We start from the raw sequence: 25,944 nt of genomic DNA, 5'->3' as shown, positions 1-25,944 counted from the left end.
CAACTTATACACAAATGCCGAGCCCGGCCATATAACTAAGGTACGGTGGTCTACCACCAGTACGGCCCCACGCAGCCAAATCACTTGTTCCTTTGGTGATGCAGGCACATATGCGGCACTGACGCAAGGATTCTAGTGGCTCTGAACGTCCATATGGGGGTTCGTGCTGGCAGCGCACAATGGTTTAACTGCCAGGCCCTTGGCCTGGCGTGCTTTGCAGATGTAATACACACAGTAGGCGTGATGCTATGTGATTGCGATCTGGGCTGAGTGACGAACATGGAGTAGATATCCTACCTAAGTAGATAATGCATGCACCTCAAGACAAGAGAAGGCGACCCTGCGTTTATGAATACCTAGTGGGCTCTTGAGAGAATCTAGCTCACTTCTTGGTAAGATATCATCTCACAGACATCACTTCCCTACAAATGAGGCCCAAAGCAGCATTCCCTTCTGGCGGCCAGTTTGACTCTGTCTTAGGAGAAGTTCCATCGTGGCACACAAGGCTCGGTCTGGGCAATACTTCTTAGCCACGCTCTACCAGAGATTATTAGCTTCCTTCTCGTCTTCCCCGACTACCCTTCTAACACTATTCTATTCAAGATGATATCAAAAGGGCTGTTTCCCGAGATGGTTCCGCCAGGTGATTGGAAGGCCGCAGAGTTTTAATGTCCTAAATACCTTAACAAGTAGGAGAGCGAAGAGGAGCTGCTACCGCAGTTATTATGTCCATCCTCTCGGTCGGTCGAACAACCTGATTTAGTTTCACTTGTCTACTAGGATCCGAAGTCTTTTTGGTTGTTGAGGACGCTGGGGCACACAAGCCGATCTTTCGTCAGGGGATAACAAGCCCGGGCGTGTCTGTTGGTGAACATGTTCAACAGGTAATCGTTTCTACCCTCTGTTGCTCTATAACCTCTTTCATAAACCTCGGTGGATTTTTATAAACTTCTCGGCACTATGCTTATCAAGAACAACCAATACACCCCAGCTTTGCCGCCACTGACACGAACAACTTGGACATTTTCGGCGGCCTACGAATGATATGCCTTGGTCAAGCCTTGATCATATTCCTGGTCACTGTTGCTCAGGATAGAACCACGGGAGTTCAGGCATGCCGCAAATCAGATTCGGAAGCCAGGAATTGTCAAGTGTGGTTCTTGGTGATGCCCACGGGCAAATTGGCTCTTGGATACGCCGTTCAGTGGTGCTAAGGTAGATACAGTAAACTGTGGAAACATTGATTACCTATGGTCATGCTTTGATGTTTTGTTCTTGCGAGCGGATCTCTCGTATTAAAGCTACTAACAAGGCTCGGGCCGCCCCGTTAACGAGAGAACAGGCAGCATGCACAGAACGCGTCAGTGGTTGAATTAGAGCCAACTACAAGGGACCACTGGATTAACAACTAGATTGAAATACTGTAGGTGCTGGTCCTGTGACCATGCCCCATTGATCTTCCCAACGATCCTCTGACTCTAACATATCTCGTTGCTGGGTGGCCGGGGACGTACTATCTATTTGTACCTTGAGCCACACACGAAAGACAAAGCAACTTGATTATCCATAGAGGAGTTATCTTTAGTTGGCTGTCTGGTTTAATTACCCACAAGATAGGCCTCGATAGCGGAGATTGGCCTAGTACTGAACTCCGGCTCGTCCCCCCCTGGGCAGTCCTCCTCTCAACACTCCTCTCGAAGTCGAAGACGTCAACAATGTCGGCCTCGAACTGAGGCGAGATCTGTTTAAGGTCTGGCAGCTCTAGTTCGGCGATAGAGACACCCTTCTCCTCTGCTTTGCGCACAACGGCGCCGGCGATGTGGTGCGTCTGCCGAAAGGGCACGCCTTTCACAACCAGATAGTCGGCGACATCAGTGGCGAGCATGTCGGCTGTTAGGGCTGCCTTCATCTTCTCCGAGTTGATCTGCAGCGTGCTTAGGACACCGCTGGCGATCCGCAGACAGTGCAAAACCGTCTTGACGCAGTCGAGAAGTGGCTCCACTGACTCCTGGATGTCCTTGTTGTATGCCGTAGGAAGGCTCTTTAAGGTGGAAAGAAATCCCGACGCCTGAACAGTTGGTCAGCTCAGGGCACACCCATTTCATGTCTTTAACCGGGGGCTGAAAAGAGACGAACCTGGCCCATAACCCTCCCAGCCTTTCCTCGAATCGCGTCGAGGCTATCAGGATTCTTCTTCTGCGGCATCAAACTACTGCCGGTGCTATACTCATCGGCAACCCGAATAAAACCAAACTCGGCTGTTGAATAGATAATCAGGTCTTCGCTAAGGCGGCTAAGGTGCACCATCAGCAGACTCGACCACTGCAAAATCTCGGCGACGAAGTCACGATCCGCCACTGCCGCCAGGCTATTGGGGTGGACGGAGGAGAAGCCTAGGTCTTTGGTGAGAAAGGTGCGGTCGATGCCAAAGGGGTTTCCCGCCAGGGCGCCAACACCGAGGGGACAACAGTTGGTTCGCTCACGAACGCCGTGAAGTCGTTCTAGGTCACCCATAAGGTAGGTAGCGTGTGAGAGTAACCAGTGGGAAAAGCGAACAGGCTGGGCACGTTGCAAGTGTGTGTAGCCGGGCATGATGATATCGATCTCTGCCTTGGCGCGGGCAGCGCAAACAGCCAAGGCGGTGCGCAGTTGTTCAGATAGGTCATCTAGCTGCGTTCGCACCCAAAGGCGCATGTCGGTAGCAATCTGCTCATTGCGGGAGCGGCCTGTATGAAGTTTGCCAGCGATGGCTGGGCCAATGAGCTCAGCTAGACGACGCTCGTTGGCCGTGTGGATGTCCTCGTCAACAGCAGGATGGATGACAAATTTCCCATCAGCCCACTCCTTCTCGACAGCCTCGAGGCCCCTGGTGATCTCGCTCAGTTCGTCGCCAGTGAGCAGGTCGAGCTGCCGCAATGCCTTGGCAAAGGTGATGGAGCCCCTGATATCGGCCTCGTGCAACGCCTTGTCGAAGGGGAGCGACTCGTTGAACGCAACCATGAGGTCGTCCATGTGCCCTGCATGGCGATGCGGTCAGCATACGTTGCAACAGTGGACAGAGCTGTACCGACCTGTGAAGCGACCGCCCCAGAGGAGCGTTGATGGGTTGGGCACCATAGTTGGTGGTAGTGGAGGGACGCTGGCAAATGATGTCCACCAGGCAAACCACCAAGCAGTTGGTTATTGTATGGGAAACAGCCTCTTTATGCTTGTGGATTGAGACCACTTGCTTAGTTGTCTCTCAAGGTTCAGGGCAGTAAATGTGTGATCAGCTGAGGCTTCATATTAAGGTTCTTGTGTGTTTTGGGGCGTAGTACATGACGCTTGGTATTGTGCTGTATTCGAGTATTATCCTGACTGTGCACCTTTAGTATATGTTGACGAATATGTAGACAAAAGGGGGGTTCACAGGACAGAGCCCAAGAACGGGCACAGTACTGCTTTTTTATTTCAGCGATAGCTCACAGACGGATTGGGACTCAAGAAATTGTTGTTGTGGGTGACTACTCAGTCACTTCGGCATTGAAGACAGCAAGCGTTTGCCGGTGAATTGTGTTTGGGCGCTCAAGCGATCTGAGAGAAGTCGAGATTTTGTAAAGGGACTGGTTCATTTAACAGGCACGCCTATACTCCAATGCTCCAACTAGGTACCTTAGATTGCCAACAAATCATCCTTCGAAACAGCCAAGACTACGACTACACTACCGCTCACCAATCGTCCCATGCGTCATCCTGCTTCTTTGGTGGAGGAGCCGTCGTGCTCTTCTTGCCCATTCCCATAGCACTTGTGCCGATTGAGTTGTTGGCGGGTTGTCTTTGATCAGCCAGATTTGAGAACTCGTCCCAAAAGCTCTTCTTACTCTCATCCAGGGGGGCTTCTCGACTTTTCTGGTTCTCAGGACCTTCCACGAATCTGGTGAAACCCTCCTGTGCATTCTTGCCCGCTGCCTGGGCCTGCTTTGCGAAAGCGGAAGCGGTCAGTTGAGCTTGCTTAGCAAAGTCGCCTTCAGCAAACTGTGATGTGTTAAGATAAGTCTCCGAGGTAAGGTACCTAGGCAGAATGGCCTGGAAAAAGAAGTGACATACCTGCTTGGCAGTGGGCTGAATGTAGCCATCATTAACAGTCTTGGCGGTCTTTGAGACTGTTGATGTGAACCAGCCGAATCCACGAGTCAGAGTCGCGACAGCGTCCTTCTGTATATCACCAAAGTTGAGGTCGTTGTCCGAGGAGCTGGGCGCAGGAGTACTTCCAAATCCGGCATATTTTCCTCCCTGGCTAGGTGGCAGATGGTCCGGTCGTGCAGCGTTATCGGCTCCAAGCCTTGAGAAGTACTGGTCGTCCACCTTGACCTTGCCTCCGCCTCCGCCTCCGCCTCCTGATGCCGCTGCAGGACTCTCATTGCGGCGCGAGCTACCACTCATTGGAGTTCCCGTTCGCGATGCTGGTTTCGTGGGCGCAGACACAGGCTTCTTCGCACCAGGGACATATTCGCGGCCCTCAACCTTGCAGCTCAGTCTCTCCTTCCACTCCTCACCGACCTCACCACTGTATCGCTCTGCAATAGTCGAGTCTTCCCATGTGATGCCCATCATCTTAGTTTGCTCATGCTCTTCAAAGAAGTTCCTCCATCCCTCGTTGCCGCCCAGTCGCATTCGTTCGATTTCGCTCGACTTGAAGGCGTCCATTGAAATACTTCTGACGAAAGAAATGTGGACTCCAAGGCCTCGATGCACACCAGCGCACGAGAGGCAGATGAAGATGCCAAACTTGGGAGACGCCCACTGGGGAGAAGGCGCATTGCAATCGCAGCAGATATTATTCTTTGATTCCTTCTGGAGGGTGGCCAGCTATCGACATTATCGGCGTCAGCATGTGTGACTGCAGCGCAAAGTACAGAGAGGATGGGGAGAGATTGGATGAGTAGGAAAGGGGATGAATGGTGAGGGACGAACCTTGGACCGAGTCTCGGGATCAACCTCCCACATGCCCTTGGATGCCATCTTGAGAGGTTCAGTGCTATCGTGGGATACTGTGGCGTCGATTAGGTATATTGAGTGTTGCAGCTGCTGTGTTTGCTGGACACGATATAACTTCGTACGGAGTACGTACAATGGATCTCTATGATGAGTTGGAATCACCTGAAAATGGAAATAGAAACAAAGGGAGACATCTGAGGGCACTAGTGCCATAGGGTACCTTGCCTCTACATTTACACCACTCAGCGCCCAAGGCTAGTTGCTTCATGCACTGGAGCAGGGGGACAGCTCCTCCCGCTCGTTGCCATGAAGTGCCCCAACTGCTCCCGGCCATTTAAGGGGCTACCTACCTAAGGTTGGCGGGGCATTTTATCCATACCATATGGACCTTACCTTACTCAAGACATCATTGAGGCCAGTTCTAGAACCCTTAGCCACGTGAGCTACATAGTATATTGCATGTACATATATTATCCAGCATTAGTCTATACGTTTCACAATGAAGTTTTCAACTGATTTATTTGCAACTCCTACAATCTTCGGCATGCAAATGGTCCAAAACCGGGACGACGCGTTAGATAACTTGACATAGCCGTAATCATCCTGTATTCTAAAGCAATGACGCCTCTTCCCTTGAATCCCCACAATCCTCCAGGGTAAGGTAAACTCTACTACATATCAATTTGTCTCGTCTATATGATGTCGAGCACAAAACATCACCACAGATTCACATGCTTTCACCTTTACAGTAATATACTTTGCACATACAAGCAACTGAAAAATTACGCAGGCCCGTTCAGCTTCATCAAAACGCCCTTTATAATACCGCTAAACTTTTCTCTCCCCCTGCCGCCTCCGGTGTAAGCTAGTGTACAACCCGCAGAAGGGTGACGGAGAAAAAGTGATACAAATACAAGATAACAGAGGGCCTGTGAGCTTTTTTGTGTCCCGATCATGGAAATATTAAGTGTTTGATGAGAAAAGTGATAAAGGCTGATAAGTAAACACCACCCGAGATTCATTGAAAGCTCGATTCGCTCTTGCTTACGTCCCCAAGATCCCGGCAAGGTCGAATACCTCATTCTTTCTTTTCATCGTTGTAGCGAGAATCTACCGTAAGAGAAATTCGTGAAAATCGCGTACCAAATCGTAAGTGTTATCATCGTGGCATACCTAGTTCATGCCCGTGAAATTCGTGCCAAGCCATAACTTAAGCAGTAGTGGCAGGGGTGGTAGAGGCGGGGGTAGCCTCAGTCTTGGTGGCAGCGGGAGCTGGGGCAGCGGCAGGAGTAGTAGCAGCCTCAGTAGCAGCATCAGGGGCGGGTGCGGCGGCAGCAGGAGTAGCCTCAGTAGCAGGGGTAGCCTCCTTCTGGCCGTTGGTAGCATCACCCTCGTGCTGCTCCTCGTCGGTCTTGTCAGGGCTGTCGATAGCAACCTTGACGGCGATCTCACGGCCCTCGATCTCCTTTCCGTTCATCTCGTTAACAGCCTTCTGCTGGAGTTCCTCAGAAGCCAGAGTAACAAAGCCAAAGCCACGGCCCTTACGAGCCTCGCCACGAGCCTGAAGCTTCTTGATCATGAATCGGGGGATGGGTCGGAGAGCAATCTTGGCGGAAGAAGGCTCATAAGCCTTGAAAAGCTCAATAAGCTGTTATGGTGTCAGAAGACTGCATTGGAGACGAGATAGGTCAGCTGTTCTCACCTTATCCTCAGTCAGGTCGTAAGGCAGGTTGGCAACCATGACCTTGGTCTTGGAAGGAATTCCATCAGCGGGAGGGCCCCGCTCACGGCGCTCACGCTGGGGGCGAGCTTGAGTCTTAGTCTTGGTGTTCGCGTCAGTGTTGATCTTGTTTGTGATGTCGGTCAATGGTAAAACCTCAGCGGTGGCGGGAGCCGCAGCTGCGGGGGCAGCTTCTTCAGTAGCGGCAACAGCCTCAGTAGTCTCTCCCTCCTTCTTCTCAGCACCCTCCTGTGGTATGGTCAGTACAACACTCGTGAATCCTAGAGCTGGAGAATGACTCACACGGCCAGCGCGGGCAGTGCGGCCTCCACGACCACGGCCACGTCCGCGGCCACGTCCCGAAGCTCGGCGACGAGAGCCCTCTGCACCAGAACCCTCACCGTTAGCACCCTCTGACTTCTCGCCAGCGGGCTCAGGCTTGCGAGCGAGCTGAACGGAAACCTTTCGCTCAAGGATCTCCTTGCCGGAGAGCTCCTCAATGGCACGCTCAGCCTCAGTGGGAGTGGAGAGGTCGACGAAGGCGTAGCCGACAGGACGGTCGGTGCGGGGGTTCTTAGGAATCGAGACAGACTCACTAGTGGCGACAATGTTAGTACTTCTCAAGACGTATCCATGATGGGGTATGGAGCAACGGCTTTGGTGACGAAGAAGTGGAATCAATGAGGTAGCTACTGTTCAGAGCCACAGCAGGTGGTAAGGACAGTAGCTATACATTTCCAATAGAAGACTTCGTGATTAGGAAGGGGCTTCACGCGTGCCTGCCATCATTTGTCGTCATATGATGGCTAGGGAAGGCGCCCATCGCGATGGCAAAGACACGTGTCTCCAGCTAGTCACTCATCGCATAAAACACAGATGGCGAGACAAAGATAAAAGAAGTCGGGTAGGGAGATGATGATGAAGAGAAGATAAAACTTACACAAGATAGCTCTTGAAGAAGTCCTTCAACTCCCCCTCAGTTGTCGCATAGGCCAGGTTGCCAATGTAGAGGCGACGGCCCTCAGCAGCGCTGGCCGAGGCGGCCTCGTTAGCAGCCGTCTTGTCATCGGCAGGCTTGTTGTTGAGTGAGGTATTGCTCAGAGTGTTTGCGACGTCATTAACGGCAGCATCCATGTTGTTGTTGGTGGTGGTAGTGTTGGCGGCAGACATGATGGTGGTGGGTGGATGAAGTTGGTGGTTAGATTGATTATGACGTTCGAACTTGGACCTGTGGTGGAGGAGCGTTCGAAAACGATGGCTGCGAGTTGAACAGGTTGAACTCTGGTGCAATAAGGAGGAGTTTGATCAGGGTAGCTTCGTGCCCTAGAAACGAGGTTGAGATTAGACAGACGACGGTGCGTTGCGCGGAGACACAGGTGTTTGATGTTGTGATGGAGAAGAGAAAGGGAGGAAGTGAAGGCGACTGGTAGCGGAATCTGAAATATTTTTCTGGCCTTTGGGTTTGGGGGGGCACAGAGGGAAGGAGGAAGGGGGGTGTTGTCAGGGGTGTGGGCAGGTGAGGAGTTGTGGAAAGTGGAAAGTGGCCAGGGCTAGGGGGACGACGGTAGGCGTAAAGAGCGGAGGAAAGCTTAGTACAGGTCACGAAGGAAGGTACGAGAACCATGATCAGTTGGCGGCTACGACTCCACGTTGAAGTTTGGATGCCCATGTATCATCCACTGTGAATGGCGGTATTCAATACCTGAAAGCTTCGGGGAGAGCTTCAGTTTTGTGGGTTCTTTCCCGTTTGAGTGTTTACAGATCCTGGACACTTCGAGACCGCTTTCGGCCGGGGGAATTGTTTCCAGAGCCTGTATCAAACGCTCCTACCTGGATCCATATGAGAAAGGTACGGAGTAGCTGTTTGAATGTTTAAGATGAACGATCTTGGCAGTAATTAGCAGTGAGAGAGAAGGGATCACCCGGTTGGAGGAGTTGTTCACATATTTTTACCTGCTTAATGCATGAATTGTGCCAATACCTACTGTATGTACAGGATATTCATATTAGGGCCTGACGTGTGGGTGCTGCGGGCCAAGGATCATGTGCGTCACTGTACTATGTATGTGCAGTATCGGTGTAGTTAAAGTGGTGCGGGTGATGCTCTGTTGGCTACCTACTATCTTGATTGTAAAGTCAATATGAATAAAGGTTGGCTTTGTTTGAGCTGAGGCGCAAGTGAGTTAAAAGTTTCTCGGATGGCATGAATGACCTTGATTTCTAAAGAATACCTGGCGTAAAAACAGGAAAATAATAGAATGGTAAGAATGCGAGTTGTGTTCAGAGAACATCTCTTTCGTTTGCTCTGACCGCTCATGTTGATATCCATGAATCGATATCACGGTCAAGAACAGTGGGGTGCCTGCTAGCCTCTCAGCGGCGTAGGTTTATGAGCAAGTACGACATCAGCGAACTAGCATGGCTTGGTGTGAATAGAATAGAATATATGTTCACAACAGGCAAATCAGCAGATTGGCAAAGCTATAGCAGTTATCGGGTTGTTATAATGCATATAGTCTTCTGTACTCCAACCTCTAGGCTACATAAAAGGATCTAGATGATTCCAAGCCGAGAACTAGTAATATTATCTTTCTACCTTAGTAGGTAATAAGTTTTAAAATGCTTTCGTATACAGAAATACAAAATCTACTATTCACATAACTTTATCATTGACAGTCCAACATATAGAACTACCGATCCTGGGCGTCCCCATACGACACACCGCAGTCTGGAAGTTTCCTCGTTCCTTTAAACCCCAACGCCCTTTGCTATCTAGATAAAGATTCTCGAACTGCCTGATAATCACAGCATAGGCTCACGAAGTTGCTTGGTTGCCTGCATGGCGGAAATTGCATACACTGGATAATTTCACAGCCTGACAGCCTACGTAGACAGCTTATCGAGTCACACGTCTGAGTGAGCCCCCTGACTGGGTCGATTCACCCCCTTTGCAAGCCCCTTTTACATGGCGGGAGCCAAATGACCAGGGCATCATCGATCATTACCAGCTCCCACCAATAATTACACGAGAAGAGGTGAGCTACCTATTCTATTCTTACATCCATGTTTGTAGTGCACACCTGCCATGCTCATGATCCCTCCATGCCCGGCAGCTCGGATCCAATGCTGCCCTGCAAGCCAGGGTTAGGATTGTGTTTCTCAAGTCCCCGAAAGCCAAGCCAGCTCCTTACTCCACAGCTTCTTCTTCTAGAACTTGTCCGTTGTCAATGCGTTTGAATATGACAACTGTTTTAGGAAATGTTCCCTTTGGTCTGCGGTTTGCTGTCAATCTTCAATAAGGACGTTGGGCCAGGCGGGTATAGACTCCTGGCATTGTTTACATAAGAAGCGCTATGCAAATTGTTGTCCATGTTATAAATTGACCTACGCAAAAATCCGTCAAAATTTGTGTAATAAATGGCATCAGCAATTGACCATGAATAGGTAGGTAGTTTGCTTAGGCCCAGAACAAACAACAATAGATATTTTTGTAGAACATGGCCCTGAATGACACACGCCTTGCGTAACAAGATGTTCATCCGATCTCGGCCTTCGTGAACAAACGCTGTATCATTCGGGATTCCGTTCCTTTTAATCAATCAGTCCCCAGATTGATAAGATCCCGAAGCGCAATAGATTCCTCGCCCCGCCATCAGCCATCCGCTAACCGGCGCTAACTCTGACGCAAACCATCCCACTAAACAACCTCAACCTGCGAGACCGGACCCCGGCTTAATTATCTGTACTCTCTTTTACTCCCAAACGCCTACATACCTCATCTCTCGGTCTGCCACTATGGCCGCTCACGATAGGAGCGTGCTCGTCCTGTACGGGTCCGAGACGGGTAATGCCCAGGACATGGCAGAAGAGTTGGGGCGAATATGTCAAAGACTGCATTTTGAAAGTCGTGTTGAAGAACTCGACGCAGTAGATTTAGTAGGCCATATAGCTCCTTGATTGATTATCATTACTGACTCCCTAAACTAGAATGCACTGCTTCAGCCTGACTTCGTATTATTCGTCATATCAACCACTGGCCAAGGAGATATGCCTCATAACTCACTGGTATTCTGGAAAAGACTTCTTCGGAAGAAATTACCACCAGGTTGCTTAGCTTCAGTCAAGTATACAACTTTTGGGCTTGGAGATAGTACTTATGTCAAGTCAGTCATTGAGGGTGTTTGATGTTGTTCACTATAGCTTATACAGTATAGGTTTAATTGGGCAGCTCGCAAGCTCAACAGGCGCCTCGATCAACTTGGTGCTACAACTTTCTTTGATCCCTTTGAGGCGGACGAACAATTTCCAGACGGGTCAGTAATTATCGTTATAAATTGCTAGTTGAAGTAGCTAATGTTATGGATAGTATTGATGGAAGTTTTGTGCGTTGGGGTGAGCGACTTTACAACCACTTACTTGAACACCATCCTCCCCCTACTGGACTTGAGCCTATCCCTGATGATGTTATTCTCCCCCCTAAATGGTCTCTAAAGAGTTCTCTCCGTAACTCTTCGATAAGCAATGGCCACAAGTCTCCGATAATTTCCAACCTCCCTCCCTCTTCACCTCTCCCTATCCCTAACGGTTGGAACGCAACTTTGGTTGGAAACGACAGACTCACCCCAGAGAAGCACTGGCAAGATGTCCGCCTCATCTCATTCGACATTCCACATCGTGATGGAGATAAGTTGTCTTGCGTCCCTGGAGATTGCCTAACCATCTACCCGAAAAACTTCCCCCCAGACGTCCAGAAGCTCATCACCCTCATGGGCTGGGAAGAGGTGGCCGACAAAACCCTTGACCTCTCATTATGCGAATCTCTTCCTACGAACCTCTACATAGACCCCAAATGCACATTGAGAGAGCTCCTTTTGAACAATATCGACTTCACTGCAATCCCACGGAGATCATTCCTCAAGAACATGTCTTACTTCTCCACCAATCCCGACCACAAGGAGCGGCTTCTCGAGTTCACCATGACTGAGTACCTAGATGAATATTTCGACTACGCAACTAGGTCAAGGCGATCTATTCTCGAGGTCTTGGAGGAGTTCACATCTGTCAAACTACCTGCCGAGCGTCTCTTCGATATTTTCCCAATTATCCGTGGACGAGACTTTAGCATTGCCAATGGTGGCGAGCATCAAAATCATCCGACAGACAAGGACAAGACTCGTATCGAGCTACTTGTCGCTTTAGTCAAATACAAAACTGTCCTCCGCAAACCTCGCGAGGGCCTTTGCTCTCGTTATCTCGATAACATTCCCTTGGACTCCATCCTCGCTGTCACACGCAAGCCAGTCCTCTCGCCCATTCATGGCCTACAAAATGCCCGACGGCCTCTAGTTGCCATCGCCACAGGCACAGGCCTTGCCCCAATACGCGCCCTTATGCACGAGCGCCTCACGCACCCCTCACCAGGACCGATGCATCTCTTCTTTGGGAACCGCAACCGTGGGGCCGATTATTTCTTCGAGCAAGAGCTTGACGCCGCCGTGCGCGAGGGACATCTCAATGTATTTTTAGCGTTCTCGCGTGATCAGCGAAATAAGATATATGTTCAGGATAGGCTACGCGAGGAGGCCAAGAGAATTGAAGAGGTAATCCTCAACAATGGAATATTCTGCGTCTGTGGTGGCTCGACCAAGATGGCGGATGCGGCTAAGAAGGTAGTGTTTGACCCCTTCTCGGAGGACGTAAAGGATACAGAGGAACGTAAGAAGATTCTGGCAGCGTTGACATGGTGGCAGGAGATCTGGTAAGAAATTCTCAATTGAAAATATAGGTAGTACATACTTTAGACATCAAGCCAGCATACAACAATAACAGGAGCACATAATAAGCACATGATTATATGTTTGATTATAAATTGAATAAGAACTGTCCTTCTCTTTGGTATTTGAGACCGACATATCAAGACAAATCATAACGCTCGCTGATGCAAATTTGACAAAGAAAACGTTATGCCAGTCTCAATGGACTGGGGTTTTGACCAGTCTGAGCCAGATATGGCTCTGGCAATCTGTGGCATTACTTAAATCAGTTGGAAATCGCGCTGTCCACGGCCAATACCAGGCCAGAACGTAGACCCCGTTCCTTTCATGTTTCTCGTCAACAAAGCCAGAATTTCCTGCTAGCCTGATCATTATGAGAATAAGGCGCGCGGCAGCTAGCTTATTACTCCCAGCTATACCGCCTTTCAGCCAGTTGCGGTACATGAACCAAATCCTCACCAGGATTGATGCGCTCTCGGCTTTGTGAAATACCAGGCTGATCTGTCGAAGGATTTTGTGGGGGATCTTCTATCATAGCATTCACGGATGAGCCGTTTGTACCTTGATCCAAACGCCTTGATGATCCTTCCGCGCTTCGTCTTTCCTCGTCGACAGTGAAGTTACTTCCCAGAGTATCAACAGAGCCGTGCCGATGTGAGGACTCATCAGTGGCTTGATAGTCCTCATCTGATAGAATTTGCGGGGCGGCGTGGCGGGAGAAGCGCGTGTTCTTGGGCAGTGCCCCAAGGAATACAACCTTTGATGGATCAATGGGTGTCCGTTGAACTGCTCGCTGTTGTAGCTCATTCGATGGCTTCGATGAAGAGTGAGGTTCACGGTCTGAATGAGTTCCACCCATTGCCATGGAGTTAATGGTATGGTGGTCCGAAGTGGGAGAAAGGGGTGAGTGTGGTAATGAAATACTGTCGGTAGTTGGCGATACTGGTATAGTAGTTGGAGAAGGTGCCTCGATGGGACGGCCATTCGCATCGAAGCCCGGGGTCAGTGGAGATGGCAGCGGTATCGAGCTTGTATTCGTGCCCCCGTGTTGTGTTGCTTTTAGAGATGCCGATGGCGATAGTTGTAGGGCCACAGGCGGACCATTTGTTGGGTCTGGTTGGTATATCGCTTTCTCTGCGGGTATCTCCGTCCCATCAGCAGGGGGGGTATATGTTGGGACTGGTCCCTGGAGTTGTTTCTCCAATTTCCTCCGGGCCATCTCATAGGCAGTCATGTTATGTGTGCTGTCGGTACCCATCTCCGTATCATCATTCCATGACATGCCATCGTCGCCATCGAGTTCTGCTACTGGAAGTGGTGCTGACATCTCGTGGATTTGAGTATCGGGAGCTTCAGCAACCTTTTCTCTATCATCAGTGCCATCTCCTGCTTGCTGAGTGGAGGAGTTTCGTCCGAGAATCTTCGAAAACAATATAATCAAAGGGGATTTGGGTGATCGCGATCCGCTATTTGGCGTAAGGTCCTGATCCTCTGCTGGCGGGTCATTTCCTTTGGCTGCTCGCTTGCGTTTGCGTCGAATGTACAACCACACAAACAAAATTGCTGCACAGACGACGAAGACACCCAACCCAACACCCACTCCTATTCCAATTACCTGTCCATCTGAAAGCCCACCTTCATCCTCCGCATATGGTGGAGGATAGGGACTGTTGTCAGACTGTTCGATGGCAGTCAGTTCCGAGTTTGTCGATGGCTCGTCTGGGAAAAGAGCTTGGTGGATTGAGAAGACGCCCTCATCATACTTGGTTATGAGGTAGGACTCCTGTAGAAAAGAACGGCCTAGTATGTAGGAGCCGCTGTTCTTCGCCTTTCGTAGCATAAAGTAGGGGATTGCGGGGTCGCCATATTGAATCGTATCAGGCATGAAAGGGTATTGCAGCAAGCCCACAAAGGCTCTCAAAGGTATGGTAATATTGACGATACCTGGTACATTGTAAGGGTCGCCAAAGTTATCGTTATCGTCAAAGCTTGAAAGTACAAAGGTAAGTTCGAATGACGCGTCATTTGTATAATTACGATATTGATCGTCACTTATGGTGTAGAGTTCGAAGGTACTGTTATACGTCAAGTTAAGAGCTTGGGCAAATTGGTCGCAGGCCTCGTCTGGTAGCCACAGGTAGGGGGTGCTGCTATCAATGATGGCGAAGAAAGATGAGTTCCATTGGGAGAGCAAAGGTTGTTGGGATTCCCAAGAACTAGGAACATCTTGGCCTTCGGCTGGCGTGATCTGAATGCCACGGACCATAGGGCGCTCCAGGTTGTCTTCCTGGCTGAGTGTGAAGACGTTATCATGTTTTTTAAACCTTGGCGTTTCGACGCCTCCAAGAGTCAAGGATACAGGTGTATTTCCTAGTTATGTTAGCGATCTCGACGACAGAGTTTGTATAAAGGGCAGCATACTGTAGTATGCTCCAGCTGTATATCCGAAGCTGTAACTTGGAATCAGTCCATACGTTCCAACTGCTTGTGTCAATGGCGAATCCGCCACAGTGCCATTGAAGTTACTCTGTGTGATCCCCAAACCGAAGAGACCGTTCAAGTAATTGGTCGTGTTTATGGTTGCTATTAGCACACCGTCCATGGTATATGGATCATCACTGAGAGGGCTTTGTGTGCTGATAACATCGCGCCCGTAGTTGCCATTCCCATCGTAACCGAGATAGCTTAACCCTAACTGCCATGTGCCTAGGGGGCTCCAACCGCTAGATTCTTGAGGATTATAGATGCCTCCGCGAGCGGCAATACAGTGAGGCTCCTCTGTTAGAGTGTTAAGGACAGATCCAGAGTAGAAAGGTATCAACGACTCCTTGGGTTTGAGAAGCCAAGCTGGAGAACGAACGACCGGGTGAGGAAAACATACTGGGTAGACATCCTCCCGGTCCAATGGCCCAGAATTCGGAGAGAGCCGTGCTCACCAGAACCTCAATGGCCTGTGAGTTTGAACCCAGAGAAAATGAGATGGTAGACCAATTGCCATCGCTTCCAGTCCTATCTTGTGTATTAACATCGACTGCCACAAAAAAGGACCGAACAACGTACCAACCACCAGAGGGCAACAAAACAGGTGAAGGATCACGGGCTTGTGCGAGTTGCACAAGAAAGAAGTACGATCCAAGGATGATTGACCGCATCTCGAGTCTGGCAGAGAGATGTGAGAAAGCCTGTTGTTCTGGACCTTCGCCAGAAAGGTCATCCTAGGTTCGAAGCAAACATCAAATGAGATTTCTTGAGCCGATAGAGTGGAGGTGACCGCAATGCGGCACATTCAACGTCGCGATTCACACCAAACAACGATCCCAGTGTCTAGTCAAGGGTGCGCAGTGCGGTTAACCTCTAACAACAGCAGAGCGACAGGGAGCCGGATCCTTCTTGATGATGGCCGCAATTGTTCAACGCTGGCACGGAATAATGATTCGTTGAAGCTGCAAAGGCCGGATAAGAGCGTAAACCAGTGAGTTTGGTGACAATGGAACTGAGAGTTTGTTGGAGTAGTCAGGGCGAGGCGACTGAAGATTAACGAGTTCTGGCCTTGTCGCCCCTTCCTCAGTGGCCTTGGACTGAAAAGAAAGCCACAGAGTAGCGTTACATGGCTTTGGCCATTTCCAGCTTGGCTTGGCCCCCAAAGCTATGGTGCGGAGCGCGGAGTGTTCCTTGGCGTTCACTAGGCCATCCCGAAGAGGTCGCAGGGGTAATTTGTTCGTTATTGGCTGAGTTGAACAACCTTATCATTCCGAGGAGTTCCATCTCGAATACATAGCATCCACGAGGGGAACTTCCGGTCTTTTCAAATTGTATTGCCATCAGAACTTGCGGATGCTGATGAGCTTCGAGATGTTGTTACACCATGACTAGCTGTATTTTGCTCTACGTTGCTCGATTGTATCATGAAGTGTTATCGTGGCACCTTTGAAGGGAAACAAAATATATTTTGGGGCTTTGAGATTCTGGAAACGATCCTTGTCCCTGTCAACAAAGGGCCTCGATCCGACTGACATTGCGAGCTTGCGAGCATACATACTCGGCTTAGAACCCTGACGCCGGCAAGTCGGTGGCTGGAAAGCGTTGCACGACTAGTAAGACCCTGGCTGCAGGTTGAACGATATCAATCAATACTGACGGGTCCATCAATATTAACTTCGATAATAAACTGGTTACACCGAGTGCCCCCTCTGTGTGGTTTGGTCAGCATTACATGTGAGCGAAATTTTAAGCTACGGTTTAGGGTGCCTGGGCATCCGCACAATAAACCAGAGCTTATTTCACAATGGCAATTTCTGATGACCTGAAGATCTTAAAAACCGGACCCGAAAGTTGTTGTTGCCCGGTCGGACGTGAAAATTGCAAATACCGAGATTTTGGTTCTAATCCATCTTCTTCAGCTCCGTGTGCCAGTGTCCCTTTTCAGCTCCATGTGGAAGGCCGAATGGATATCATTTGTTTGAATTTCAGCTGAATGTAACTTGAGACATTATGTTGGACCTGAGCGACTTTGAGTGTCTCACCGTTCCCACCGAAATGGATGTTTCCCGGAAGGTTGGGCCTTGTGAGGTGGTAACACCCTGAGTTTAAATTCTGCAGATTATCGCTGGCTCTTCCGATTTTTGCTTTTAGGATCTTCGTACGTCCAAGAGATGAAATGAAACCTGAATATGTGATGACATGCCGAGGAGAATCGACGGTTCTGGAGTGTCATGTTCTAGGCCAGGCCGAACAGAGTTGATAGACGCATTAACAAGGGAGCCTTCGCATAGGATGAAGGCATCAGCCACATGCATTCTGGGCCTTGTGGTGGGTGTCTATGCAGCACACAGTGTAACTGTATGGAAGGGCAGGGCTGTTTGTGTCCCCCGCCACCAAAGAAAGCCCTCCGGAGCGCTATTCTACTGGAGCGAGGACAATAGTCAGATCCAGGGATGAAACAATACAAGAAAGGAAGGCCCTGAGAGGCTAATTAGTATAGGGTCGAGTCAATTAGCAGCCCCAGTTGACCTGAACTTACATGGTTCGTTCGCTTGCGCTTACGCTTTGGACGACGTAAACCCCTTGTCACCATGCACTAGAGCCAGTTGCTAACTAGAGGCAGGCGGCTGGCTCATTAACCTTTGAGCCCCTCCCCAGTCATGCATCCGATCTTGTGATTGATTTTCTCCCCTAAGCTATTATCGACAACGTCGAAAGCCGTTGTGCTCATTGTGTGAAGAACCATCCATATAAGTGGCCGATGTGAGACCAACTTATCAGACAAGGCCCAAATCACTCGTTTAGAGGCCTGCCCCAGTCGATTTGGTTTGGTGAGCTTGGATGACAGACAAAAGGAGCTCGAAACGACCAGGGCAACAGTTAATGCAGTACGGAGCAGCCAGTATATGTCCTATATCGACAATATGAGGGCGCAAGTAATTGGACTGCTCTCAGTCGCAACGCTTGTTCCTTCTATTGTCGGCGTTGCTGTACCTCGAGGTAAGCCTGCGAATTGTCCCATCAGTGTTAATTATTGTGCATGTCCCTTGAAAGATGAAGAGACGGAAGAGAAGAATCGTGGCTAAAGATGACCTTGCCTATCAGCCCCATCCGGACCTAATCAGCCAAACCCTCGGCGCTTTCCACTGAATGAAACGGCCATCGCGACTGCCCCAGACGGCAGTACCACTCGCTTATTATCGATAGCATCAACCCCAATAACACAAGTGGAAGAGGAATTGTCCTCTCTTCCTGACAAAGCATCTTCTACAGAGGCTTTCTTTCAAACGGCAGCAGAGACAAGCTCCGATGATTCTGCTGAGAGAGTGCCAATCACTTCACAGTTGGATCGCGTGGCCACTTCATCTCAGAGCACTCGAATCACTCTAGAAACTCATATTCGATCTTTCTCGGAACCTTCAGCTTCGCATTTCGTCCAGACCGCTCCTAAATCTGCTGCTCTGGTGAATGGAAACCCGCCAGATCACAATAGAGATTCAAGCTCTGTAGCAAATCAAGCCGATCTCCAGGCTTCGGCTCAAAGGAGACCAAACCAGGGATTTGCACATTCTTTTACACAAGCCGTGCCCAACAATACCAAACTGGAGACGCGGACATGCGGGCCTGGCTACAAGTCTCCCTGCGGATGGATTCCCTTAGTTACTTCGAAGGGAAATGGGACATACACGCCTGGACCATGGACGTCTGGTTCATTGACGCTGATAGCACCAACGTCAGTGTTGCCGTGCACGACATTGCAGGATAACGAACCTTTCACCGAGTATTCCATTGTGTATACTTCAACGATAACCTTCTTTGGAAACCGCAGTGATTACACGCCACCCTACCCTACTATCAGTACTCCCAACGTTTGCGACCCAGAGGCTCCAAGCCCATCATTCTCAAAGATTGTTCCATCTCATGGCTCCGAAGAGTCTGGAACATTCCCATTGCCAGGCTCTGGACTAACTAAGGAGCCCCCTCAAGCATGCTTACCGGGGAAATCTTGTGCTTCAGAAAAGCCTCCTGGTTGGTCGAATCCAACAGCCGTTCCTGGAGTGCCAGGTTTAACTATGTCAAGCTCGAGAATGACTGTTACTTTCATAACGACTGACAAGAACCCGGCTGTGGTATTCCCCACAGAACCGCCGCCGCACTTCGACCGACCGACTGGTGGAGGAGGTCTCCCTGTGAGTAACAAACAACTGCCGCAGCCTTCCAAAGCGCCAGGCTCAAATCACCCAAATTCTTCCGGGGGGCACGGAAAGTCGAGTCCTCAGTCGGGCCCACAACCGGACGTGAAGCCGCGACCTTCGGCAGAACCTGGACCGAGGCCAACATCAGGACCGCAGCCAGAAACCGAACCATCAGGGGGTCCACAGCCCCAATCACGGCCTGACACCGAACCTGAACCCCCTAGGAACTTTTTTGTGACTGCCAGAGGCCAAGAAGTCATTGTCAATGACAAGACCTTCTCCAGTCTCAGAGCAGATCAAACTACGACAGTCACTGTCGATTATGGAACATTTACAATTCGCCCAACAGAAGTGGTTGGTGAGGGAGCAACAGTTAGGAAACCGCAGCCTGTCGGTACTGTGATTTCCGTTGTCAGCCCTACAAGTGCGACTATTGGAAAGATACCTGTCACTGTTTCGGGCACGGAAGCTATTGTTGGCGGCACGAGGCTCAAAATTCCTCTTATGGGCACGACCACAAGGCTTACGGTTCCTGTCGTCGGATCCAATACTATTGTGGAGGAGCGACAAGTGTCCATTGCGCCTGGTAGCGTGGTGATTGATGAAAAAACACTCACATACCATGGGGTCGGTGGCCCTCAGACAGACGTGATCATTGAAGGTGGTGAGATGTTCACCGCAGTTGGAAAATCTGTGTTTGTCTTTCATTCTACGACTCTGATATATGGAACTGGCACTCCCGTGACAACGGAAACAATGGATGACGACACTGTCACTGTTGGACCAGAAGGTGTTGTTGTTGATGGAACAACTCTAGGTGGGTCTGACGCTGAGCTCACTGACACTAAATACCGAATTGTTGGTGGAGCGACCATCACCAAAGTCAACCCTTCATACGCGATCATCGATGAAACGACCTTCACTGCCGGGCCTGGTGCCAAGAGCACAACAAAAGCGGCCGGTGGTGAAACTATCACGATCGGGCCTAGTGGTGTCATCATTGGTACAATAACAATAAAGTTCCCCTTCGGGGCTTCAACTGTAACCACCATCGAGGCAAAAGCAACAGCGTCTGACGAATTACCCGTTGCAACAGGAACCAGCAGCAACAATGCCAAAGAGGATGGAAAGAGGATGAAAGAGGATGACAGCGGTGCGATTTTACGACGACCAGGTTTGGCAACAGGAATGACTGGGTTATGCATAGCGTTTGGCGTTTGGATTCTGTTTTGAACCTGGCATTGAACATGATTCGCCATGTTAGGACTCGTTAGGAAACAGAGTGGCTTCTGGCTTTTGGTTTTGACATGACAATAACTGGCATTACATGGAAGATTTGGAAATATAGATGAGAAACACGATATACGAGTATCTGGCCTGTAATTTATGAGAATTGACATTACATCGCCAAAGGTAGCATACATGTGAGTAATCACACATTGATCACAGCTCTGTATCAGATGACCTCGAAACTCCCCAAATGGATGCTTGAACACCCCCTCTAATGAGCATTATGGGTAATGAAACAGGACTGATTAGAATTCGCGATTGAGTATATCATGAGCCACGACATCTGAGATCACTGTTATGCAAAGCCAATATCTATCTGTAAGCTCGACACAATTCACGACAGGCTTGGCCCATTCTACTCTGTACAGGGACCGGTCATAATACTACTCCGTATATATAAGTTACTGGAGTCCTGGCTAATTCTTTGTACGCAACCAGCCCAGGGCCAGCTTTAGATAAAATCTTCTCCATAAGTCGCGGTTTAATTTTCCTGTGTATCCTGTTAAAATATCTGACATAATACAAGAAATCAGGAGTTTCAGACTCTATCTTCACTCTGTCGTGGGGAATTCTGAGTGGCTAAAAGCTTAAATATACTTATCGTGGAAGATGACAAGCCAATCAAAGGCTGGCAGAAAATCGGATTTGGCAGAGCCGATTCAAATAACTAACTAATCAAGCTCAGGGAGTCCTAGGAGAATAGTTCAGGGCTGTTGAGGTAATGAAACTATCTTGCGATCTTTATTTGCTTTCGATGATTACAGAAGCTTGCTGCCAGGTATAAAACTCAATCCCCGTAGAACTAGCACAGCAATGCTAACTTACACCCTGATGAAGAGATTCCAGTGTGTATTAAAAATTCTGACCAGCGAGTTAAGTCGCAGGAGGCGAACTTGCTATGGCTCCATCACGAACACTCTGATGACCCACAGTATGGTTCAAGTCAAGCTCACCAGGCAGGCAACAATAGTCTCACCAAGGGAGATGATATACTGAGGAGAAAAAATAAAACACAGAAAGATAACACATACACACGTTTCAATGACAGATTCTTATACCATCTTGCACTTCATCGAACACGATGTCTTATAGTGCTCGTCTATTGGCTCATCAGTGTATCAATAGTGTCTCGCGCCGGCTTATTATCGGCAAAGTTCAAGATCGGAAAGTCGACGCGCCGTGAGGCAAAAAAGGGAAACTTCCTCTTGGAACGATCATCACCTCGACCAACACCTCATCTTCGCGACGAAACACCTAAACAGCGCACAAACAAGCTCCTCAACTGCTTCAACACCCTCGCCCCGGCATCCTAGACTGTGCAAATATCTCGTGCACGGTCAGCATCCTTTTCCCCCGAGTTCCAAGCCTTCAGCTATATGCAACAAGAGCCTCTCGAGAATACAGAACATTTGATTCACCGAGACAACCCCTATAAAGCCTCTCTCTCCCAGCATGGACCCCTTCACCATGACCCGCATGGCCTTCTCCGAGTCTATTCCGGAGACTCAAGTGGCACTGAACCGGGCTCAGCACCGGCACTCCGCCGTGCCTCCGGTCATGACGTCGATACCGACCTACTTGATGAGGAGCTACGTCGACTGAGCTTGGGTCATCGCTCGACTGTTCGACCTTCAGCTCCTGGCCAGCGCATCTCTGAGTATGAAAATGCAATGACACCGCCTACTCCAAACAAGGCATTGGGCTTCAAGGTTATCAAGCGCTCCGACACCCCCTCTGATGGTGTGCAACTTGAAGACTTCCCAAACGGTGCGTCATACCATTGATCCTGATATTTTCCTACAGTATCCTAACTCGAGTTCACTTCAGAGATCTTGACACATATCCTTTCGCATCTTCACTCCGACTCGCACGCTGCAATCGCTCTCGTCTCCAAACGCTTTTATGCCCTCATCACCAGTTCCCATGCTTGGCGCATGGCCTTCCTACGATTCTTCCCAGGTCATGAAGCACTCGAGAGCAAGAAAAATGTGGACATGTGGGCTCACAGCTCGCACGACCTGATACAGTCCGAGTCTCGTTATTTCACTCGTCTTACCCCTATGGCGTCATGGAGAAAGGAATACCTTCTGCGCACCCGCTTGATTAGAGGTCTGGCTCGTGGCAAACCGGGCGCATCCTTTGCCTCTGGAGGTATTGGCGCATCTGTTCGTACCGGGAAGAAAACCAGCGCTGTGTTGACATACAACTCCAAGCTGCCATGGGCTGTCACAAATATTCACGCTGTCTTCACAAACGGAAAGAAACCACCAAAAGCCATCCACGGAGCTGCCGATCTGGGAGTAGCTTCAGTCAGTGACCCTACCAACGGAAGGATTGAGAAATGGGGATTCGTCGATCCTTTCAACTCAATGCAACTTGATGAGGTGGTCCCCAACCTTGTTCCCTTTGGTTTGGGAGAGGGCCCCGCAGCAACTCCCAACGTCCTCGATGTAAGCCAACCATATGGCGTTCTTGCAGGCGAAGGATTCCCGGGCGGTCGTCCCTACTACCGCCCTGTCAATGAGAACCGTGGACGATATCTTGGTGCGGATTCTGGTGTTGTTGACACCTACCCTGATATCCCTAAGATACCAGAAATGTCCGAGTCAATGTGCAGTGTATGGTTGGCCAAATCGTCGAATGTGCCAACGAATACGCAGTCAATGATTGGGATGCTGACTGGCTCTACCCTTGGTGTCGTCACTTCATACGCCCTGGGAACCGACTCTGGACCGCAGCGATACCAACCTGGAGAAGTCACTGCGCGTTGGGTGCTTAGTCCTGGCGTTCCAATCATCTCTCTCAAGGTTGACGACAACTATAGCCAGAAGCGCAAGTCTTCAGCCAGGGTATGGATAGTTGCGCTCAATGCTCTGGGCGAGGTATTCTATCTGACTGAAACACCTACTGCACAAAACGCAACTAAGAGCGAAGATATCACCAAAAACGCTTGGTTCGCTGGACGCTCAGTTTACTGGCATCTATTGGACTCCACTCGACGTGTTGCTCGACCAGATGATTCGGACAAAAACGCCATCAAAGGCGCATACTCGCCTCGGTCGCCTTCCAATTCTATGAGCCTAAGTAAGAGTCAGTTGGCTGCTGAGGCACGAGAAATTGAAAAGTTCTTGCGCCAAAAGCCTGCACACTTCCGAAGGGTCTGCGAAGGATGGGATATGCAACGCAAGCTGGAGGTCGATTTCGCCAATGATGACGGCCATGGTGCTGGTGAAAACATATTTGTCATCGACTGTGGACTAGCCGAAAACCGCCCTGCACATATCCAGCGATACACTCGATCTCTAGTTCCTCAAGATGCCCAATCGTCATCAGTCGTGTTAGCTCCCATGGCTCCTGATGTCGCCGTCAGCGTCCAGCCGTCACTATTCGGGACTACTGCGGCAGAGATATCACAGGGACCCAATAAGAAGATATCTCAATCCGTCACATCTACTTCAGTGTCATCACTGGATGTCATGTCCCATCTGCATGAGTGGGAGAGTTGCTCTTTCAGGCTGAAGGGTCAAAGTCATGCAGTGATCACTAGTGCCTCAATGGATCAATCTAGCACGTCAGTGCTGACACTCAGTGAAGATCCTCTCCGCTCGGCTGAGGAAGAGATTCCAGGCCGCAGATCTCGATTGCTTGCTGTCGGCACAGACGATGGGGCTGTACTTGTCTGGAACGCTCGTGAGGATGCTAAGGCTACGGGCATCAGTCCGGTGCGACAAATCCAGACTGACTCCCCAGAAGTGTCCTGCGTCGCACTCTCAGCTATGTATGTTGTCCATGGCGGCAGTGATGGACTGGTGCAAGCATGGGACCCCTTGGCATCAACATTGGATCCCGTTCGAACTCTCAACGCAAGGTCAAATGGACGAGTGCCTCGACACATGGTCACAATGAACCCAACTCTTGACGAGTCGACTTACTCAGCAGTTGGTGCGATTTATCTTGACCCTGATCCAACCGTCCTTCGTGGAGTCGTTTCATTTGGTGCTTTTCTGAGGTACTGGGCGTACAGCTCTGCTAGTCACGCTTCAGGACGCAAGCGTCGGCTTAGACACTCTGATGTTCATGGCCGTTTGGCCAGTCGTCGTCAAGGCAGTGCAGTCATTGATTTTATCGCTGCTGAGGAGGCTGAAATCAAGAGGGAGAACGAGCAAAAGGCTCGAGAGCAGAACCGCCTGCGCAATCGTTTTGGCGTCGGCGCACTCGGCGACCTGACTGAAGAAGAGGCATTGCGGTATGCGCAGATGGTCTCCGAGGAAGCCTTCCTTTTCGAGGAACAACGTCGGACAAGCGACTCCGCTGCTGATGCCAGCCTGGATACGGCCTCGACATTCAGTGAGACCACTACTGTTGATACCGTCACCCCTGATCCAAGTGTCTCGGACATGATAACTCCCCCGTCTGCCTCCACAGATAAGGTTGAGATAGCACCTGTCGAGGACGACTATGAACAACAGATTCAACAGGCAATCCGCCTTTCTCTGATGGAAGGCGTCAATGATAACCCCCCATCACCCCAAGCAGCGAGCTCCGGCGATTACGAATTCTCCCTGACATACAAATCCAAGTCTGGCAAGAAGAACAGGACATCTGGAACTGCGTCGCCTGGGTTTTTCAAGGCAGGGTCGTCAAACAATCTCGAGTCTAGGGACTATGACCTTGAACTTGCTTTGAAGTTGAGCATGGAGGAGCAGGGTCTGTCAGCAATGGGCGCATCGTCGGACGTTCAGCGCGATGAGTTCCCAGCGCTGGAAACTGAGGGCGTGGGTAAAGGAAAGGGGGTACAGAGGTGGTAATTTAGTGCATCTGCCGCATTGTGTGCCTTGTTGTTCATAGCTTTACATTCGATGTCATGGGCCAACACGGTACGTGTTGGTGCTATTGGCTTATCTTTTACGCAATTGAACTTTTTATCGGCATCTGTCCTTTCTCGTCTGAGCTCAATTTGTTACTGAACGAGTCAACATCGTGATGGTCATGAACCGTTCTAGCGAAATGGTTGATATCTCCTCAGAGATCTGCTAATTCGAGGTGATTGTCACGAGAAGCATTGCCCATTTTCCCAATAAATCACAATGCCAAAACACTTATCGCATATGTGTAGCATGAATGTATTAAGGTTGGGGCGTGGTCAACGGGGTTTGTATTAGTTTTAGCTCTTAGGAGAGTGGAAGGTGTAGGGTGATACTCTGAATCGCTCAATGTCACCATGCACCTCTAACAGTTAAGATTTTACATGTGAACTGTGTGCTATCTACTACAGTATTACACACAGCAAGCTGATCTACTACTCTCAACATTTCTCACGTTCCTTGTCATCACAGGTCGGTATTACACTGATGGGCTTCTCGTCTGGGTGTACCAATGGACACTGAGCATACAAACACCTTCGTTGACCGGAATTCACCTGAACTAAAGTTCGTTTTGGAATTCTCACTAATAAAGAGCCGCGAAGGCATGCCCCTGATATTAGTAGTTGCTCCGCGGGCGCAGT

General features: G+C 49.8%; 7 protein-coding genes; 3 read left to right on the top strand and 4 right to left on the bottom strand.

The window, feature by feature from the left end:
• Positions 1–1,513: 1,513 nt before the first annotated feature.
• Positions 1,514–3,117, bottom strand: FFUJ_04422 (probable argininosuccinate lyase; the record flags this gene model as incomplete). XM_023572294.1 has 3 exons in its annotated part: positions 1,514–2,068; positions 2,137–3,017; positions 3,072–3,117. 3 exons carry the CDS (start codon positions 3,115–3,117, stop codon positions 1,514–1,516), a joined length of 1,482 nt encoding a protein of 493 aa, XP_023426444.1.
• Positions 3,118–3,708: 591 nt separating this feature from the next.
• FFUJ_04423 (related to ADP-ribosylation factor GTPase-activating protein) lies at positions 3,709–5,001 on the bottom strand (the record flags this gene model as incomplete). XM_023572293.1 has 3 exons in its annotated part: positions 3,709–4,014; positions 4,087–4,848; positions 4,954–5,001. The coding sequence occupies 3 exons, from the start codon at positions 4,999–5,001 to the stop codon at positions 3,709–3,711; spliced, it is 1,116 nt and encodes a 371-aa protein (XP_023426443.1).
• A 1,186-nt stretch (positions 5,002–6,187) lies between these two features.
• Positions 6,188–7,867, bottom strand: FFUJ_04424 (related to single-stranded TG1-3 binding protein; the record flags this gene model as incomplete). XM_023572292.1 has 4 exons in its annotated part: positions 6,188–6,625; positions 6,680–6,946; positions 7,001–7,292; positions 7,638–7,867. 4 exons carry the CDS (start codon positions 7,865–7,867, stop codon positions 6,188–6,190), a joined length of 1,227 nt encoding a protein of 408 aa, XP_023426442.1.
• A 2,625-nt stretch (positions 7,868–10,492) lies between these two features.
• On the top strand, positions 10,493–12,459 carry FFUJ_04425 (related to NADPH-ferrihemoprotein reductase and mammalian nitric-oxide synthases; the record flags this gene model as incomplete). XM_023572291.1 has 4 exons in its annotated part: positions 10,493–10,633; positions 10,685–10,860; positions 10,912–11,010; positions 11,064–12,459. 4 exons carry the CDS (start codon positions 10,493–10,495, stop codon positions 12,457–12,459), a joined length of 1,812 nt encoding a protein of 603 aa, XP_023426441.1.
• Positions 12,460–12,874: 415 nt separating this feature from the next.
• Positions 12,875–15,623, bottom strand: FFUJ_04426 (uncharacterized protein; the record flags this gene model as incomplete). XM_023572290.1 has 3 exons in its annotated part: positions 12,875–14,841; positions 14,893–15,249; positions 15,332–15,623. The coding sequence occupies 3 exons, from the start codon at positions 15,621–15,623 to the stop codon at positions 12,875–12,877; spliced, it is 2,616 nt and encodes an 871-aa protein (XP_023426440.1).
• Positions 15,624–17,876: 2,253 nt separating this feature from the next.
• FFUJ_04427 (uncharacterized protein) lies at positions 17,877–20,381 on the top strand (the record flags this gene model as incomplete). XM_023572289.1 has 2 exons in its annotated part: positions 17,877–17,952; positions 18,058–20,381. 2 exons carry the CDS (start codon positions 17,877–17,879, stop codon positions 20,379–20,381), a joined length of 2,400 nt encoding a protein of 799 aa, XP_023426439.1.
• A 1,433-nt stretch (positions 20,382–21,814) lies between these two features.
• On the top strand, positions 21,815–25,246 carry FFUJ_04428 (related to f-box/wd-repeat protein pof10; the record flags this gene model as incomplete). XM_023572288.1 has 2 exons in its annotated part: positions 21,815–22,205; positions 22,266–25,246. The coding sequence occupies 2 exons, from the start codon at positions 21,815–21,817 to the stop codon at positions 25,244–25,246; spliced, it is 3,372 nt and encodes a 1,123-aa protein (XP_023426438.1).
• Positions 25,247–25,944: the final 698 nt, after the last annotated feature.

Source organism: Fusarium fujikuroi, chromosome FFUJ_chr02 (assembly GCF_900079805.1).
Source record: "Fusarium fujikuroi IMI 58289 draft genome, chromosome FFUJ_chr02".
In the NCBI taxonomy this organism is placed as follows: Eukaryota; Fungi; Ascomycota; class Sordariomycetes; order Hypocreales; family Nectriaceae; genus Fusarium; species Fusarium fujikuroi.
The sequence above is the reverse complement of the archived record's forward strand: the minus strand, read 5'-3'. Positions and strand labels throughout refer to the sequence as shown.